We start from the raw sequence: 16,952 nt of genomic DNA on the forward strand, positions 1-16,952 counted from the left end.
TATTTATAGTATTATGCGAAGAGAAGGAAAAAAAGAGTGACAGGAGACTTCTACAAAAATGAATATAATAAAGATTATAAAAAAAACCGAGCCAATTTTTTTTACCCTAAGATATCCTTGCTTGTCAAAGGGAGTAATCTGGTCCTTGACGATCATCGTCCTTTATACTGATGAAAGTTGAAAAATCATACTAATATTACTTAGTATGGACTACTGTAATTTGGTAATTATTAATTTTAATTTATCTTTTTATAATTATTTTTTATATTTGCATCAGAAATTTCACTAAAAATATTTAATATTTCTTAATTATTTTATTTTTACTGTAAAAGAACACATAAGAAATTATTCACAATAAATTAACGTAGCGGTTAAACGGTTTTGGGATGTCCGCGTGACTTCGCCTCTTTAAACATTGCTACGAGAGAGTCCAGAGTTTCCTCGCCAGTCGGGATAATTTGGGCAGGTGGTAGCAAAAAGCCGTAGCGACCTTGGTCACGTAATTCGTACGTGTAGACAATGTGTTTGCCGTGAACTCCCTTGACGTAATCTACGGTACTTCCAGTGGCGATATCTAAAAAAAGTTATTAAAAATTAAATTATTTCAGATCATATTACAAAGTATTTAAATAGATAAAAAGCATGGAATCAAAGTAAGTAAAATTTTCCTTGCTTACAGATTGTTTCAGCAATATTTCCAGTTTCGTATGAAGTTCCGTATTTCTGTTTGAGAGCCGAAATCGATTTTAGGCCAATGTCGTACTGGAAACGCAAATTATTAAGTACAGAAATTATTAATGCTGCAAATGCAAATAGTAAGATAATATTCTTTTGCAAAAGATCTTGTATGTTTTAAAACATTAAAACTTTTTACCAATTCGTCGTGGTTTTCCAGATGATCCGTCGTATGGCCGTACGGGAACATCAGTAATTGCGAATAACTGTGGAACGACAAGTACGCGTAGAATTTATCGGCGATTGACGTGATATATTCGGACGCACTCTTTGTCTCTATGTCGGAGAACGGTGCGCTTCCAGCATAGGTTTCAGCGCATGGGTTGCTGCTGGCGCCTCCGGCTGAAATTACAGTAGCATTATTATTTAAAATATATCTTTAAATTTTAAAGAAAATATTCTAGACTGAACTCTGATACTTACTGTTCCATCTGTAGTCCCAGTTTCTGTTGGGATCGCTGCCGGTGCAGAAAAGGCCGTACGGCTTGCGCGTTTTCCTCCACAGCCGGTTCTGACAACGGAATTAATTAACAGGAATAAAATTGATTGAGCAATTAAGAGATAACGTTTTGAGTAACGTTATACGTGTAACCGTACTTACCTTAGTGTGCGTATATACGTATCCATCGGGGTTGAACGACGGGAAGATGTACCAATCGTGACTCTCGGCAAGAGCCCTGACTTCGGAATTGTTGCTGGTTAGTAATTGATGTAGGATGTACATGACGGTTGCCGGTGAGATCCATTCCCTGGCGTGAATGCCACCCTCGATAAAGATTCCGGGGTTATCGGCCTTGAAGGAGAGCTTGACGCCCTTGATCTGACGTCCCTCGTACGTCTTGCCAGCCACGACGGTTTCGACCTTGTCGGGATACTGCGTCGCCAAGTCGTCCAGGTTCTTGTAGATTTCATCGAGAGTATGATAACTCTTAAAATCGAACGATTTGGAGCGAATCTGAGGCGTCGTGTCGTCGATCAACTCCTGGACGTCGTCAATATGGAGCTGATAAGGTATGCCGATCAAAGCCATCTTCTCGTAAAATTCGGGCAATTTGTGCGGGGCGACCATCAGATCCGCGTGCTTGTTCACGGTACTCGGCGACTCCCAGAAAGAAAACTGCAAGAGACATTTAATTATTATCGTATAAAATTATATTAATTAAATTTCAAAATTTTCTTTCAAAGAACGAAATGTTGTATAGATTCCTGATTTACATTTTCAAAATATGTCTGTAGTTTAAATTAAATTCTCTACTTACTCCATCATAGATATGTTCTAGCTCTCGTAGAGTTTCCAGTTGCGTTTGCGTGCTCGGAGTTATTCGGAAAACCTTGTAGTTGTTGTAACGGGCCGTCTGGGCGGATGCTAGGCCCACAATCGTACACAGCACTATTATCTTCCACATCGTAGCTCTATATAAAAAAAGAAAAATTTTTTTCTTAATTTTAACACGTAAAATCTTTTGTTTAATACACAAACGGTTTTTTATAATTATGATTAAATAACAATTAATTTTAAGAAAAGTGAAAATATCGAAATCACTCGAAATTGTTATCGTTCTTTCAAAGATAGCTTACCCCTAACAAAACGAACGCGCTTGCAAGAATGGTCGTAGCTGTTGTTTCACCCATTGTATTTAAACCCTGGTTGCACACGGCACCAACGATCGACGCATTCAGGACATTTTAATAAAAAAAATCACGTCGATCAATCACGTAAACATCACGTTGGATTTTATCCGTCTATCGATTAGCTTTGAAAGAATCTCGTTATCACGATCCTGAGCGACGCACTCGAGACGGTATGTCACAATTAGCTTCAGTCCAGTTGTTTTATCAGACGTTTAGTTTAAATTGTACATATTTTTGAGTACTAGTATCCATATAAATCGATTTTAACCACAAAAAGATAACTAGTGTTTTCTAACGTTTCATTTTAAGTTTAAAATATTTTCTTGCTTATTATATTATACGAAACGTTTAACTTCAAAAAGAGCAAGAAGAACAAACAAAGAAAAAACTTTGTGTAAGACAAATATAAGAAAATTAACTATATAGAAAAAAAACAAACATTAGTTAACAATTTTAATTTAATTGTACAGTGTAAAATGTATTCGCAATAACTGAGTCGGAGGTAATGAAATCAATCTACAGAATAATCATTAATTAAATTGTCATCTACGAATGAAACATTAAATTTGAATTCACTTCTTTAAGTTAATTTTTATTTTATTCTTGTCAATCAATGCTTTATATCTTTTTATTTTTTTATGATGTAATCATTGCAAATATATATTTGTATTTTTATCGATCAAAAATTGTCATGACTTCTTTTTTGTTGATTACTTATTGTGCAATCGACGTTATTTTTGATTGCGTCGTGGATACTTACTGGAAACTGATTGCTGAACAAGTAATTAAAACCCGATAAGACAAACTCGTCACCTAATTATGGATGAAGATAATGGCTTCCCTTATCCGGATATATCGCATATTTTATCTCGAGTCAGCGACATATCAGTTGCAACATCGCCAGATCGAATCACTTTCCGTGTGTGATTTATTGCTTCACTCCCTTTTTGTTCCAGACTATACATATAATAATAGATACTACAAAGTGCGTGCTTGCTAGTACGATCAGTTGAACTACAAAGAACAGCTTTTCTCGACGCTGCCAGAAATTCAAAGTAAACCAGTCTTAAAGACAATTGTTAAAAGATGTTACAATGTTCACTGGGTATGAATTGTACATACATATTAAATAAAAAAAAAACAAAAAATAAAATAACTGTAATAGATTTTTTGGAAATATAACTTTTGTATTTTTACCTTTTTATTCGACGAATGCTGCCTGTATTAGATTTCTCCGTCGCGTTTCATGGAATGTGCTCTTCGACGACTCACCTCTCGGCTTTTATACACGTGTCGGGTTTTTTTTTCCAGCATCACAGCCGAGTAACGGGATATGGGTGTTCAATTTGTATATGCGGAATGAATTATTTAAGAACCGCCAACACAAACACAGAGCGTCCTAGATTCATCGTTTGCCTTGATAGCATGCGGGCCCTTATCGTACTGCAAATGCAATGCATACTTAAGAATTAGCAGAAACTCGTGAGACCAAGGTTTCGACCAGCTCGACCTGGTTCGCCGGATGAATGCAGTTTTGCATTTGTTGCAAGATGTTTATTAACAATGCTTTATAAGATTCTATTCGCATGGCGGGCACGAATACAATTCGTCGTAATAATTAATGAATTAACGTATTTAACCGTATCGTTCATTCGACCTAGTATTATATACATAACATTCTGCTTAAATCATCTCTAGAAACACGACGACCATCGGAAATAAGAGAATCTTGCAAACTGTCAACGCTACGTTTTTTAAAGAGGCGCGTGCGTGCCCGACTATTGGCTTAGTCTACATTCCCGAAACTGCATTCGAAAAAACTGGGATCGTAGAAACTGTACATATCGTTTGCAAGTAACTCATTATTCCATTTATAACATTCTTCTTCTTGCGCATATCGTACAGTATAAACTTACAAATTAATGCCTTTCGTTCCGAGGTACCTGTGTGATTAACGAATATTTTTTTCACATATAATTATTCATCTTAAAACACTATAAGCAAGAATAAAATATTATTTACAATGTAATTACATAATATAACATTATAAATATAATATTAAATATGCGTTTTTAAAAGCAAATTGTTTTTTGTTAATGTACAGAAGTTTAAAGACGTCGTTCTTTAATGCTCAGGGAAAATTTAATTTGCGATAAAATAAAATATTAATTTCTTTTTTTTCTCCATCGTAACACCCTACGTGTATAAAAAGAAACGATATTATTGTAAAATGTAATTGAAATAGATACAGATACCTCAGAATGAGTGAGATCTACCAAATTTTCTTTGTAAAGAATTAATTCTGATCTGTACAAATTTAATATGTTCATAGAAAATATAATTAAAAAATAGTCGACTGATTAGTTTATCATAAATTTTCGCAGTATAAAACACTTTTTTCAGAAGATAGTATTTTCCCCTTGTTTAGTGCTTTTTTACATTCATTTGGAACAACAGCCGTACTCATATAGTCACCAAATTATAATTTATATATTACATACGCATTTTGTGCACGCGTACACTAACAGATGTAATTGTCTAATAGCTAAACCAAAATTTCATGTTACATCACAGTCTGCAGTTTGTTACGTGCCTTATATAGTCGATTGGAAGTAGATATCTGCTTTTCCTAGACCACTTTCTAATTTATTTCTTTATAAAATTATATATTAAAATTGAGAAAAAAACAAGATACACACAAAATAATAATTATATATATATATATAACTATAAAGTGACAAAAATTTAATACTTAAAATATCTAAAAAAATTAATTAAATATATTACACATATATACCATTAATATAACAATAATTATTCATTATTTATTAGTTTCTGTATATCATTAATATACATGTATGGAAAACATATATATTTTTCATATACTTTTGGAATGTGGTCTAGGATATATCATTTGACATTTGGAGCTATGTAACCAAAAATGCTATCTAAATTGAAATGCTCATATTGTCTGTATAACCAACCATGAGATAATCGAATACATTTTGTCATAAAAAGCCAAATATTACAAGTAATTGTAACCCAATTACTTGAATGCAATAAATTTGTTAGAAAACGAATGGTAACTCGTTGTTTCAAAATTTATCGGAACATTCTGTTTTTTAATTATTGTTTTCTTTTATAAACCCTGTGTGAAATTTTTGCCGGAAACATATACATATAATAGACAATATGATATTCTATGCTTGTGCCACAAAAATATTTTGATGGAAAACAAAATTTTCAATTATCAAATCTATAAAATTGATTTGATATGTAATGCAATTGTGGCACAAGAAAGAGATTATCAATATTATCTTTGGCCAGTATATGTAGTATTTTATCGTAACAACAAATGTTTTTCAAATTGTAGAGAACATTTCCTTAATATTTGTCCTAATTTCAAATACAGATCTAATTTTCCCGTCAAAACATCCTTTGCAACTCGCGGTCAGAAAATTTCTTTCCTAAAGAAAGACAAAAGAAATATATTCAATATCTTAGGATAAGAACCACGTATAATAAATTATTTACCTTATCATTTTCTGATCCGCATCGATCGCGTTCTGCTATAAATGACTGATTTCCATCCCATGGGGCAGTCTGTGGCCTTGAGCGTGACTCATACTAAGTTGCCTCGTTGCCATTCCACCACCACATTGGCTACTCCAATCCGCGGTAGGTACTGGCGTGCGGTAGAATTTGGATGAAGTCTTATTAAATATTGGCAATAGCTCATTTGCTTCGGTTGATAATGCCTGAAAATATAATTTGCACTTATAAGCCCATAATTAATATTTAAAAGGTAGCTAGCGCTACCTGCATGGTTTCTGAATGCTCTTTAGATATGAGATATTTTCAATAAATTTCAAGTATTACCTTCAGATAAATAATAGCATCTGTTCCATAACCTTCACAGCTAAGTAGTACGATGTCGCCGTGCAGATACCTTGCGTACAATCGAGACAATGGGAGACCATAGCCATATCCTGCAAGTGGCACCGTGTGGGCATCTGATTTGCTCGGCTGTGGAGCGGTACTGTACATATATTTAAATAATTGGTCCGTTTGTGAACGAGGAATGCCGCCACCTCTGTCGGATATCTAAAACAGATAATTAAAACAGCAATAATTATTATTTAAATTTACTATGTGTCTTGAAAACCATTAATAAAATCAGCCTACCTTCACGCAGATGTCCTCTTTACCACGGACCAACAAAACTTCGAGCGGTGGATAATTATCTGAGTCGGATCCATGATGTTCCATCACTGCTCTCATGCTGTTTTTGAAGAGCTCGAATAGCATGTGGTACAAATGACTCGGCACATAAATAATCCTAATCTCACCATTGCATTCAAGTTCTAGAAAAATAAAATATGCAATAATTATAATAAATAGCGAATTTTTTTTACTTACTAATATTTTTATGTATGTATAAAAATAATAACAACGACGATAATGCACTTTCTACCTCTATAGAAAATTATTTATTTTAAATTACTTACTAACGCTAATATAATGAACTTTGTTCAAACTTGCCATTATGCTGTTTAACTGTCAACTCCGGACTAGCCAGATAATATTGATCGCACAAAAACCGTGCGTTCTCATAAGCGTCCTTAATGACGCCGATCACGTCGCAGGACGGATCTATACACCCTACGTGTCTACTATGTCCATTCAATTGTCCACCAAAAAGAAGCGCTGAAACATAATGAAAAGAAGTGCGTGAATAAAGACCAATATTATATCTAGCCACGATTCGTCGTCAGTAAAACTCATAATATGTTAAATGAACTTACTATGTTGATTGATCAACATACGAATAGAAATACGAGACATGAAAAATCTGTCGAGGAAATACTGAATGCTGTTCTCAGTCTGAATATCTACATCGTGGGATTCCTTCAGCTCCAAAACTCCCTGTGCCATAGTCTGAACGACATCGGTGTGCCTGTTCCGTATCTTTATCAAAGCTTGACAGAATCTACAAAAAAAATCCAAATATTTCGTACAGCAACTCGTGCTACGGACGACGTTCGAGGTCTGCTTAGATTAGGTGATTGATTTACTCACGTGTCTAAGGTGTTCTCATTGACGTCGACTTTCTCAAAGTGTATTATTTCTTCAAAAGATGTGGCATACAAGTTGTTGACAATACCCACGCTAGGCATCTTCAGTAAATTTTCCGGTAAAAGGTGAATCTCCTTCATAATATTGGCAAGCCGTACTGGCAGTTCTTTCCTCAAGAATATAAAAGACTTTCTCTCACAAGCGCTTAGACCTGAAAACCGTACAATTATAAATTTCACAAAACTGATAATTAGTATAATATTTCATCTTCATAATTAATATTTAAAATAAGGTAAAAGGTAAAGTAAAAAGCCTTTTTCTATTTCGGTGCCACGTGTACGTACATACATACATACATACATACATCAATCAAGAAATTGACATTCTGTATTCTGTAAAAGCTACACGTAAGACGTAAGAAGCTACATAAAAACGACGACATTCGTAAAAAAGCCATTACGTATTAACTCCCATTGTCTGTAGATTATCGAAAAATCGATATAAACCGAATAACTTCTAGTAATCATATATATTCTACTTAACAACGTGTCGCTATCATTATTACTAATACAAGCTATAGCATATATGTACCTATATGTATGTAAATACATACATACATACATACGTATGTATGTTTTTATAACACGTCTAAAAGTGCTGCTCAATTACGAGTTATTACGATTATATTAATATAACATAATTTCTTTTCCTCTAATTTTTTTAAATTAAACCCGACGTTTTCTTACATCTTATTTTGTACCACCTTAACCACGAAACAAATTGTTTACGTCATCAAACGTGCAAAAAGTAGTTGTCGAATAAGATCGCTACCGAAACATATTATATTACATGTATATGTATATATTGGTCAATCGTTGATAAAATATTTGGTATCAGTACGCTTGAGAGAGCATTGATTTATCGATTCGTCATCTCTTCTCGTTAAAGTAAAAATTCAATTATTTACATAGACATGCCTAAGACACGTTCCCAGGTAACGTACGGTGGTGTGCTCTGAAAATAAACCTCGACCTGGTAAGCGTGCAATGCCAGAAGATTGTTACTCGAGATCGCAAGGATGAAAAATTGCAACTTTATCTAAACCCACCGCAATGTCTGCTAACGCCTCTGACAAGCTCGACGTTAATACCTGATTATTATCTCATTTCTTAACATTTACTGCTATATAAGAGAGAAGTTCCTCACAATTTTTTATAACAGTTTGTCTCAATGGAGAGTAACGCACTCGCCGACTCGAATCTCTTCTTGGGGGGCAACCGATAACGATTCTTTATCAAGCCAAGTGTAATTAATGGAAAGGTAGGAGACCAATGATATAATGCCGTACAAACTTTCGTACAAATTTAATCAACTGTAATTAAGAGTAGGCTGCATTATGGCTAAACGGCGGGTCTCATTGTACATACATACATATGTACGTACGTACATATGTACGTAGAATTGAATTGAATCGAATTAACACGTAATTTTGTCTATCTCATTGTTAAATGGAGGCCGCTCGAACGTTACAAAGTGATGATGCAATTCGTAACGCAGTGGTTCGAAAGAATCGCGCCATATCGCGAGTTCTGCGATATCGGAAACGGTGCAAGAAAACGTGTCGTGCAAGATTGAATCTTGATGAATTACAGCTCTCGCGACTCGATTTCAGAAGCGATCGGCTGAAAAATTGCCCAGAAATTGAACGGCCTTATCTGTCGGACACAGATCAGCCAAACTGCTTCGCTGCTCTTATATAAAGTACCACCTAACAAAGCAAAAATGGATCGCGGAAAATCCTGTGGCACCTGCTCGCTGCTCATCGCAATTACCGGTCCCGACACTTGCGTCTATTCAAGATATTGTTAAGCGCGTTGATTGCACCTGGCCTTGGGACTTGGTAATTAGTTTCAAATTCTCGATGTTAAATTTGTTTTCCGTGTAAATACCGTAAAAAAATCTCACATCAGGGTTACAAATACGTAACATAATTAAAGTAGCTGTGTCGTAATAATTTAATTTTTTTGCAAGTAACTATAAAAGTAAAAAAATCATTAAAGCTGCACAAAATTCAGCGGATACGGTGGAAGTGACCGAAAAAGGACGTTACCCTCGGTAATTTGCATAACTGAGGCGGATCTTATCTCACGCAAACAAACGTACGCGGGCTTACTTTGTCAAAGAATTATTATATGTATATTATCAACGATATACGCGCGAGCGCGTTCTATCTCAACACCGTTGTGGGATAATTCGTTTACGAAGAGTGAAACAAATATCTCATCATTCTTTATTCTGAGTCATTACACCGGGTGCCAAACAGAACGGTAAATAAGAATATCGTTTCATTCGAATGGAGATAGCGATCGTTAAATATGCGCATTGTTCATCCACCATTACAATATGTTATTGTTCATTATCGTTTGACTTTAGCCGCGCGACAAAAGACTTCTCGACGAGCGATGAACAGACAAGCAATTATTTTTGCGAACGCATATTATCGTCTGCTTATTAGTATTTGCAGCAGAGTTTCGATAAGAAAAAAATGCGCATATATTTTCGTATACGAAGATTATCACATCTCGGCCTAATAAAACTCGGGCAGATAAGAGTTTAAGAGGACAATAAGAATTTTATCCGCGTATATAATCTTGATTACTTAGATAGCGACGTATCGTCGGTTTAAATGCGATGAAGGAAAATTAATTAAATTCTTTCTCAAAGTTTTTCGCGACCGTGCCAGTGAAATCGTGCTAATGACGATCGGAGAAAGAAAAATCCCTCGCTCGAAATCTCGCAGAACTGATGGATGACGTCAAACAAAATCAATTGTTTGCCGGCCGTGGAACGGCAACCTGAGATGGACGAGCCTTCTGGCGTTTGGACTTTGCTCGCGCCTGTAATCGCGCCGGTGATACTCCGTCTGCCAAAACCGATCTTTGTTGCGCGATATAGTGCAAAACACAAAGTAAAGATGTCATACGGAATTTTAAATTTATTCACTCATTTGCACATCGCGTACCTCCTGCATTTTATCGCTCTCCGTTTTCCTTCCGAGTTCTAAATACTTCACTGCATTCTATTTTTGTTTGTTGTCGTAAAAAAAGTGGATGATGAAATAAACACGTTCACGATTCGATAATTTCTTTTTTTTTTTTCTTACAAAACTTACTTACGAATTATTTTTCCTTGAGTAATCTTATCTGTGATAATCGCAAAGTCCTATCGAGAAAAAATATATATTCCCTGCAAACATCTCGTTAAAGGATGTTTTTTTCCTTTCTAGTCGTTCGTTTGAAAATTTATTATTTGAAATTATTGTACGACGATTTTCGAACTACCTCTACGTGTGCGAGATATGACGATCATGTCATTAAGATTACATCTCTAGTACGTGGCCAATTATTCACGTTAATAGATAACAACGAGAGTTGATACGTTTCATTTTCACGTTACGATCGCGACGGGGTGTGAAATTAAAACTCACGGTGTATTACTGTGGCCTTCTAAAATGATAAGCGCGCACGTTCTATCTATTTTATCATCGCCGACACTGTGTCAATATCAATTAATACTTATGAAATTATTTACATAAAACTGCATGAAAATGTGTCATAGTTAAAACAATAACAAATTAAATTTTAAATATATTTTTTTCTTTGTAACAGTTTAAAATATCAAGAACGAATGATTATATGTAAAAAGAAAAAAAGATACTTGTATATTAATCTATGTAATTATTCTGACAAGACCTAAAAATATCTCTGGTTGCACATTGTGCAGTTTGTTAATGGTAATAATTATTATTTGTGCGTCATTCCAATGAGAATAAAAAAACTAGCTGGCTGGAAGAAATAATTATTCCGATACGGGGGAAAAAAATTGCTCCGATCTCGCTATTACATGCGTAAAGATATTAATTGATACTCTCGTACAATATATTTAAGTATAATTAAATGCAGTTGAAGATATGCAGCAATGTTTTGTTTTCGAAATGTAACGTCTCAATGAAAAAACTTATCAACGATTTCCGATAGAGCCGATATACGAAACAAACACGAATACAATTGCAACGGTACATATAGCGAGACCACAAAGGGTTATGATATAACCCTTGAACTAGAATAACGAATGCGATGAGATTTGAGATTAAACTTTGAATTTAATTCATTGCGACTATCGCGTTAATCGATTTAGGTATCGTCGAGTTTCATTCGATTAATCAGTTTTCTTTCATTTAATTCCTTTTTCGCAAACAGCATCCCGCTTAGTAAGAAGCTAAAAATAGAGCAATCACGTGAACCATGTTCCGCAAAAGCAATTTACTTTGCGATATTATAGTCATCATTGTTTGCGTTTGAAAACAGATAATGAAAGCTCGACGACTTTGATTTACAACGTGGAGTGTCTCCCAATTTTTTCATAGAATTTTCAGATATATTTAGAAGTCTCTGGAGCGTATGCACTCTTTCTACGAAAATAATATAAGCACTATAATTACTCCTGTCAACGTAGGATCGCATAATTTTCTGTTTAAATATTTGTCTACCGCATTTTGAACATCCTGGACAGCTTGGATGTGTGCAGCCAGGTTCGCGAATGTTAGATTAGATTACTTAACTACGCGGATATAGAAATTACTGTGTATTTACCTGTTCCTTCATGCAAAAAAAAAAGGAAGCACGTTTAACGCAACATTAACTTGAAAATCTGAAAGATATATTCAGCTGATCAATTATGAACGTAACATCTTGATGAAAAACGCGACTGCTGATAATAGTTGTGCGCGAATTACTGATAATTGCACAATGATTGCAGCAGCTTGTTACTTTGGAATTGCTTATTTTATTTGAAAAAATAAAGCAAACGTTAAACAGAAATTTTGTACCTATTACAGATTATGTAATCTGTCTGCGATACAATCGCAAGCGCGTGAGAATTCTGCGTAATTGCATAACGCGCACAAGTCTTCTCATTATTCGGTTTATCACTTCCGCATTCAAGAACGTATGTTGCGTTACGCTGTGTAGATGGGTTTTTTTTTCTCATTAAATAAACCAAATAAAATATTTTATTGCCTACTGTTTACGACGCGAAAAATATTTTCCTATTACTTTGCTTCTTGCATAAATGAGTATGAATTTTGAAACCGATAACGGAGCTTAAGACAGACAAATATGTTCCGCTCGTATTTTTATAATGATTGGTATTTTCGTAACCAACGATAATAACCAAATCCCGCACATGACAAAGCATCTGCGAGAACGTAGCGAGTCCGCGAATGAAGCAAAACCGGAACGCGCTTTGAAAGCGTTTCTACGAAGCCGAGAAACCGGACCGATACCGACGAATAAGGGGTAAAAGAGTTAGGTTCTCTCATTGTCGGTGTAAAAACCAAGCACGAGGTATCCCAAAATGTTCCACAGGTTTCGCCTCGTCTCGTGGAAATAAATCAATAGAAATTTCAGGCTCCGTCGTGCCGAACAACGTAATTTTTGACCAGTCAGATTTAAATACTTGACACACCGCCCGTAGATAATCCCTGCGATAACGCCGTGCCGTTGATACGGGCTATCATAAACTCGTTTACTTGTAAATGCTAAAACGCGAGTCGTGGAACGATAACACGAGTGGCGCGTGATAAGCGCTCGCTTTTCTGACCGATCAGCGATTCCGACGGCGAGTGTCAGATGGGCTTAAAATTCAACAGCTGTTTTCCGCGGCGTTATGCCGTCGATTTCTCTCATTGTGGAAATCTTTATTTCCACATTCCGCAATTAACACCCGGCGGTTTTCTTTCTCGTCGACGAATCTTTGTCTCGCAGACATGCACGTGTTGCATCACGTCTCTCTTTCTTTCTCTCTCTCTTTCTCTCCTCAAGAAAAATTCTATGTCGCGCTGAAATTAAGAACGTCCGTGCAAAAAGAAAAGACGATCTGAAAAATTCAAATTTCAAGAACCGGTTCTAGAATTCCTCGCGCTCCGCGATAAGATAATTTATAGTTCAAGATGTTTCTCTTAAAAGAGATATTCTCGCATCTCTCGTTTTATTTTAAACAATTTTACAACAAATGTGTTTTTTTTTTCCACAAAGCTTACGTAATTGATAATAGAATTTTGTTGAATTATCAACTTGGATAATTTTAGATTAAAATTCACGATTAAAAAATGCTTGTTTAGAGAAAAAATGCTTATCTAATCGTTATAAAAAATGTAGCGGAGTAAAAAAAAAAAGAAATGATAAACTACTTAACGATAATTGACTATCGTGTAATTATTTTATTAGCGATCAATCTACTTCTAACAAACTAAAGTATTAAATTTGTACCGCGGATGGTATTCATTCAGCGTCACGTGCTCACTAATTTCAATCAACGCCACATTCATCCGACAAAGTGACGTCAAATATACACGCGCGATACATTTAATCTGACCAGTCATTTCTCGCGAATGTACGGAAAAAAACTCGATCGTACGAATTATTTTGCAGCAGCAAAACGTGCGATGCAACATCGATGATCTCTTGGCCTGCCGCGTGACAAAAATTTCCAATAAAAGTTTAATACAGTAACGCGATATCGAAAATAGAACGTACGTAATGCGAGAATATACGTAAAAGATACGAAATACATATCGCGGGATTAAACGGAATTAATAACTCGCGATTAGCTGCCAGTCCACTAACATATAAATTATTTTTCAACAGCAGCGTTTACAAGCGAGTGAAATAAATTCGTTCGAGTTAAGACCTAAATTTATTTCGCGAGGTATATATTTTTCTATATTTTTGTAATCAAGGGTTCAATCCCACGGCCCCATCCGCCGAGCCAGAAATGGAACCGCGAGAGGAAATGGGCGCGTCAATTTAGATTTTTCTATTTTCACGACACCCTTGAAAACGTATCGATTTAACAAGTACAAAGTTCGCGGTACCTTGCGACGCGCATATTTTCTAACGAAAGGAGGATGTGCGTCAAACGTAGGCACGTGGGTGTGTGATCTTAAAACGACACCATTTGTGGGGTACAAATTCCACCAGATGGGTGTCCACTCCTGTTTCCGCTGTGTCATTCGAACTCGTGCCAAGTCGCGGGGCAGCACTCCAAAGTGGGATAATACCGCAGTTATTCTATTTTCGCGTAGGGTCTCGTTCCTTCGAGGACCTTAATACGCCGTCAATGGCAGTGACCGAAACCGCGAGGCTCATTGTCAGCTTTCTACAAACGAACGCACGAGACTCCTAGCACCCAGAGCAGCCAGCAGCCTTGACCCAGTGCGAGGCGGAGGGCACGCGTACCTTGCTTACGCCATATCACCTAAATACGTTTCTTCGGCGGAATTATACGAACCGACCGGCCGTTCGATTCCATCGACTCGCTCAGAGCTTTCTATTTTGTGTAACATATTTTTTGCTGTGCATGCTCACGCAGATGTTTCGGATCTCCCACGCATATTCCCACCCGCTGTACCCTCGTCACCCTTTCGCCGCTATATATTAATCAGCAGAGTTACGTCAGAGATCAATAGACGGTGAGAATGGTGATGTGTACTTCTAAAAAGCTGCATTATAGCGGACTCTATTGAAACGCAACGATGCCTCGCGACGTTTTGAATGGCCATTGAGGAAAACGTAACATGTGCGTTAAAAGTAGGAAGTGATGTAGGAAGTAACGTCTTCGACTTTTCCCATGGGTCCCTTTTCATTATGCACCGATTGGTCTACGATCAGCCGATCACCCTTTCGAGCTTTCAATTTTTTTCATAATCGGCCTGCATTTATAGAGCTCGCCGTTCGCGCGTCCAGATTGTATTTTTTTTTCCCGTTGACTTTATCCGCATCCACCGATAAAAGTGCTTACGAACGCTCGTTTTATAGTAGCGACGTATCCTCGATCACGTGAATATTTATCACCGTGAATACATAAACATTGCCGCAAACGTTTTCTGCGGTGAGGGAAAAACGCTCTGAATTATTTACGTCCGGAGCAAATTGCGTCACGAAGGTTTTCCTTATCATTTCTTATCGCGAACGGGAATCACGCAGAAAGTCGTGGTATCCTTTTGTCGGGAGAAAAAAAAAAAAAAAGAAAAGCAGAGCACACGGTCTTCTTCGAGAGACTCGAGAAACGGGAGTCCGTTTAGGTGTTATACGCGCGGGTCTACGGTGTGCGAATTTCTCATCAAATTCACGCACGTGTGCGAAGCGTGAATGTCGCGGAAAGCGGAGTAGCATAATAACGTCGCTGTTATTTAACGCGTAAATTCAGTAACGGATCGCGACTCGCACGTCGAGACGTTCACGTGGGGCATCAAGGTCCTCGAGTGCGCCGAAACGTAGAAGCCAGATTTTGTCAATAAAAAAAAAAAAAAACGTTCCGTTAATTATTAACAATTGAGACACTTTTGGGTATCTCGTCGTCAAAATAGTTGTTGGATTATTAAATGCTACATTTGGAAACGTTAAAAGCCTCAAATAACATCCTACTTTAGAGATAGAGATAGTCCCCCTTCGAAAAATTAATTTTAATATTATTTAATTATCTGTTACGTAATTCCGCGTCGTGCTAAAAGCTATGAAATTACGATTGCTTTCACGAGTGGTAAAAAGTGGTGGCTAGTTTCCGCATTTGCGGACTTGAAACGTAAGGAACGTTGCACGTAAATATAAATTTAGATAAATAAAATGTTGGTCAAAACGTGAGATATCCAGCGACATGGGTAGCTTATAAAAATAAATCTGTTTATCGTCGGTGAATAAAGTATAAACGGTGCTCGGTACCCCGGAGAACTGCGGGGGCCGGAATCTCGGTGACGACGAGCTCGCGGGTCAATCGTGGCTTAATCGACGCAACGAGGGGTGCAGCGACCGAAGCGTGACGTGACACACGCCGTGCTACGCGAGGCGACGTGACGCTTCACGCCTCCCATCGAAGAAGGTCACCGCGGGTAAAAGAGTGAGTTGCGACTTACCGAAATCGATGAACTGCTTGATCGAGAGCGGCGAGGGGTTGAATTGCGAGTAGAAGTCCAACATCTTGCCGATGTTGTTCAGGCAGCTCCGTGTGAGCTTCATCTCGCGGCGGCCTGTTGACGTTACACATTAAAAACCCGGCGCGATCGAGGCCCGATCCGCCGCGCGGCAGAGAGAGACGGCCGGAACGGAAGAGAAGCGAAGCGAGGAGGAAGAGAAGAGGCCTGGCTCCGTTTCCGTCGAACCTTGCGATTTTTTTCACTCCTGGTCGACGTCGAATGCCGCGAGGTGGCCGCGACCGCGACGCAAAACGTACCGGTTAGCCCGCGCGGCCGTCAAGAATTCGCGTCGACGAGTGCTGACGAGTGTTGAGAACACCGCGGAGCGCGGTGCAGTATATGCGGGAGTCGTTTCGGCCTGCGCAGGCGCATTTCGCTCTTATGCGCCATCACTTTTTATCACGACTAGGATACTCGCTGTCTCTTTCACGTTATTCATCCGCGACACGTTCACATCTCTGAAACATCCAAATTTTTT

The 16,952-nt window shown here is 37.3% G+C and overlaps 2 protein-coding genes across 5 annotated transcripts; both read right to left on the reverse strand.

Annotated features, from left to right (window-relative positions):
- Nucleotides 1–294: 294 nt before the first annotated feature.
- Nucleotides 295–3,751, reverse strand: LOC139103099 (zinc carboxypeptidase-like). 4 transcript variants are annotated; one of them, XM_070657469.1, is made up of 7 exons: nt 3,565–3,751; nt 1,995–2,148; nt 1,337–1,852; nt 1,159–1,246; nt 875–1,077; nt 678–762; nt 295–574 (listed from the first exon to the last, which is right to left on the reverse strand). In XM_070657469.1, the coding sequence occupies exons 2-7, from the start codon at nt 2,139–2,141 to the stop codon at nt 372–374; spliced, it is 1,242 nt and encodes a 413-aa protein (XP_070513570.1). In that variant the 5' UTR covers nt 2,142–2,148; nt 3,565–3,751; the 3' UTR covers nt 295–371. The 4 variants fall into 4 exon arrangements, with proteins under 4 accessions (XP_070513570.1, XP_070513569.1, XP_070513568.1 ...); XM_070657468.1 differs by lacking the exon at nt 3,565–3,751 and adding an exon at nt 3,181–3,537; XM_070657467.1 differs by lacking the exon at nt 3,565–3,751 and adding an exon at nt 3,128–3,537.
- Nucleotides 3,752–3,899: 148 nt separating this feature from the next.
- Nucleotides 3,900–16,870, reverse strand: Pdk (pyruvate dehydrogenase kinase). The gene is made up of 8 exons (XM_070657465.1): nt 16,415–16,870; nt 7,447–7,654; nt 7,173–7,357; nt 6,910–7,074; nt 6,553–6,731; nt 6,247–6,471; nt 5,902–6,125; nt 3,900–5,834 (listed from the first exon to the last, which is right to left on the reverse strand). Exons 1-7 carry the CDS (start codon nt 16,515–16,517, stop codon nt 5,937–5,939), a joined length of 1,254 nt encoding a protein of 417 aa, XP_070513566.1. The 5' UTR covers nt 16,518–16,870; the 3' UTR covers nt 3,900–5,834; nt 5,902–5,936.
- Nucleotides 16,871–16,952: the final 82 nt, after the last annotated feature.

This window comes from Cardiocondyla obscurior, linkage group LG06 (assembly GCF_019399895.1).
Source record: "Cardiocondyla obscurior isolate alpha-2009 linkage group LG06, Cobs3.1, whole genome shotgun sequence".
NCBI lineage: Eukaryota > Metazoa > Arthropoda > Insecta > Hymenoptera > Formicidae > Cardiocondyla > Cardiocondyla obscurior.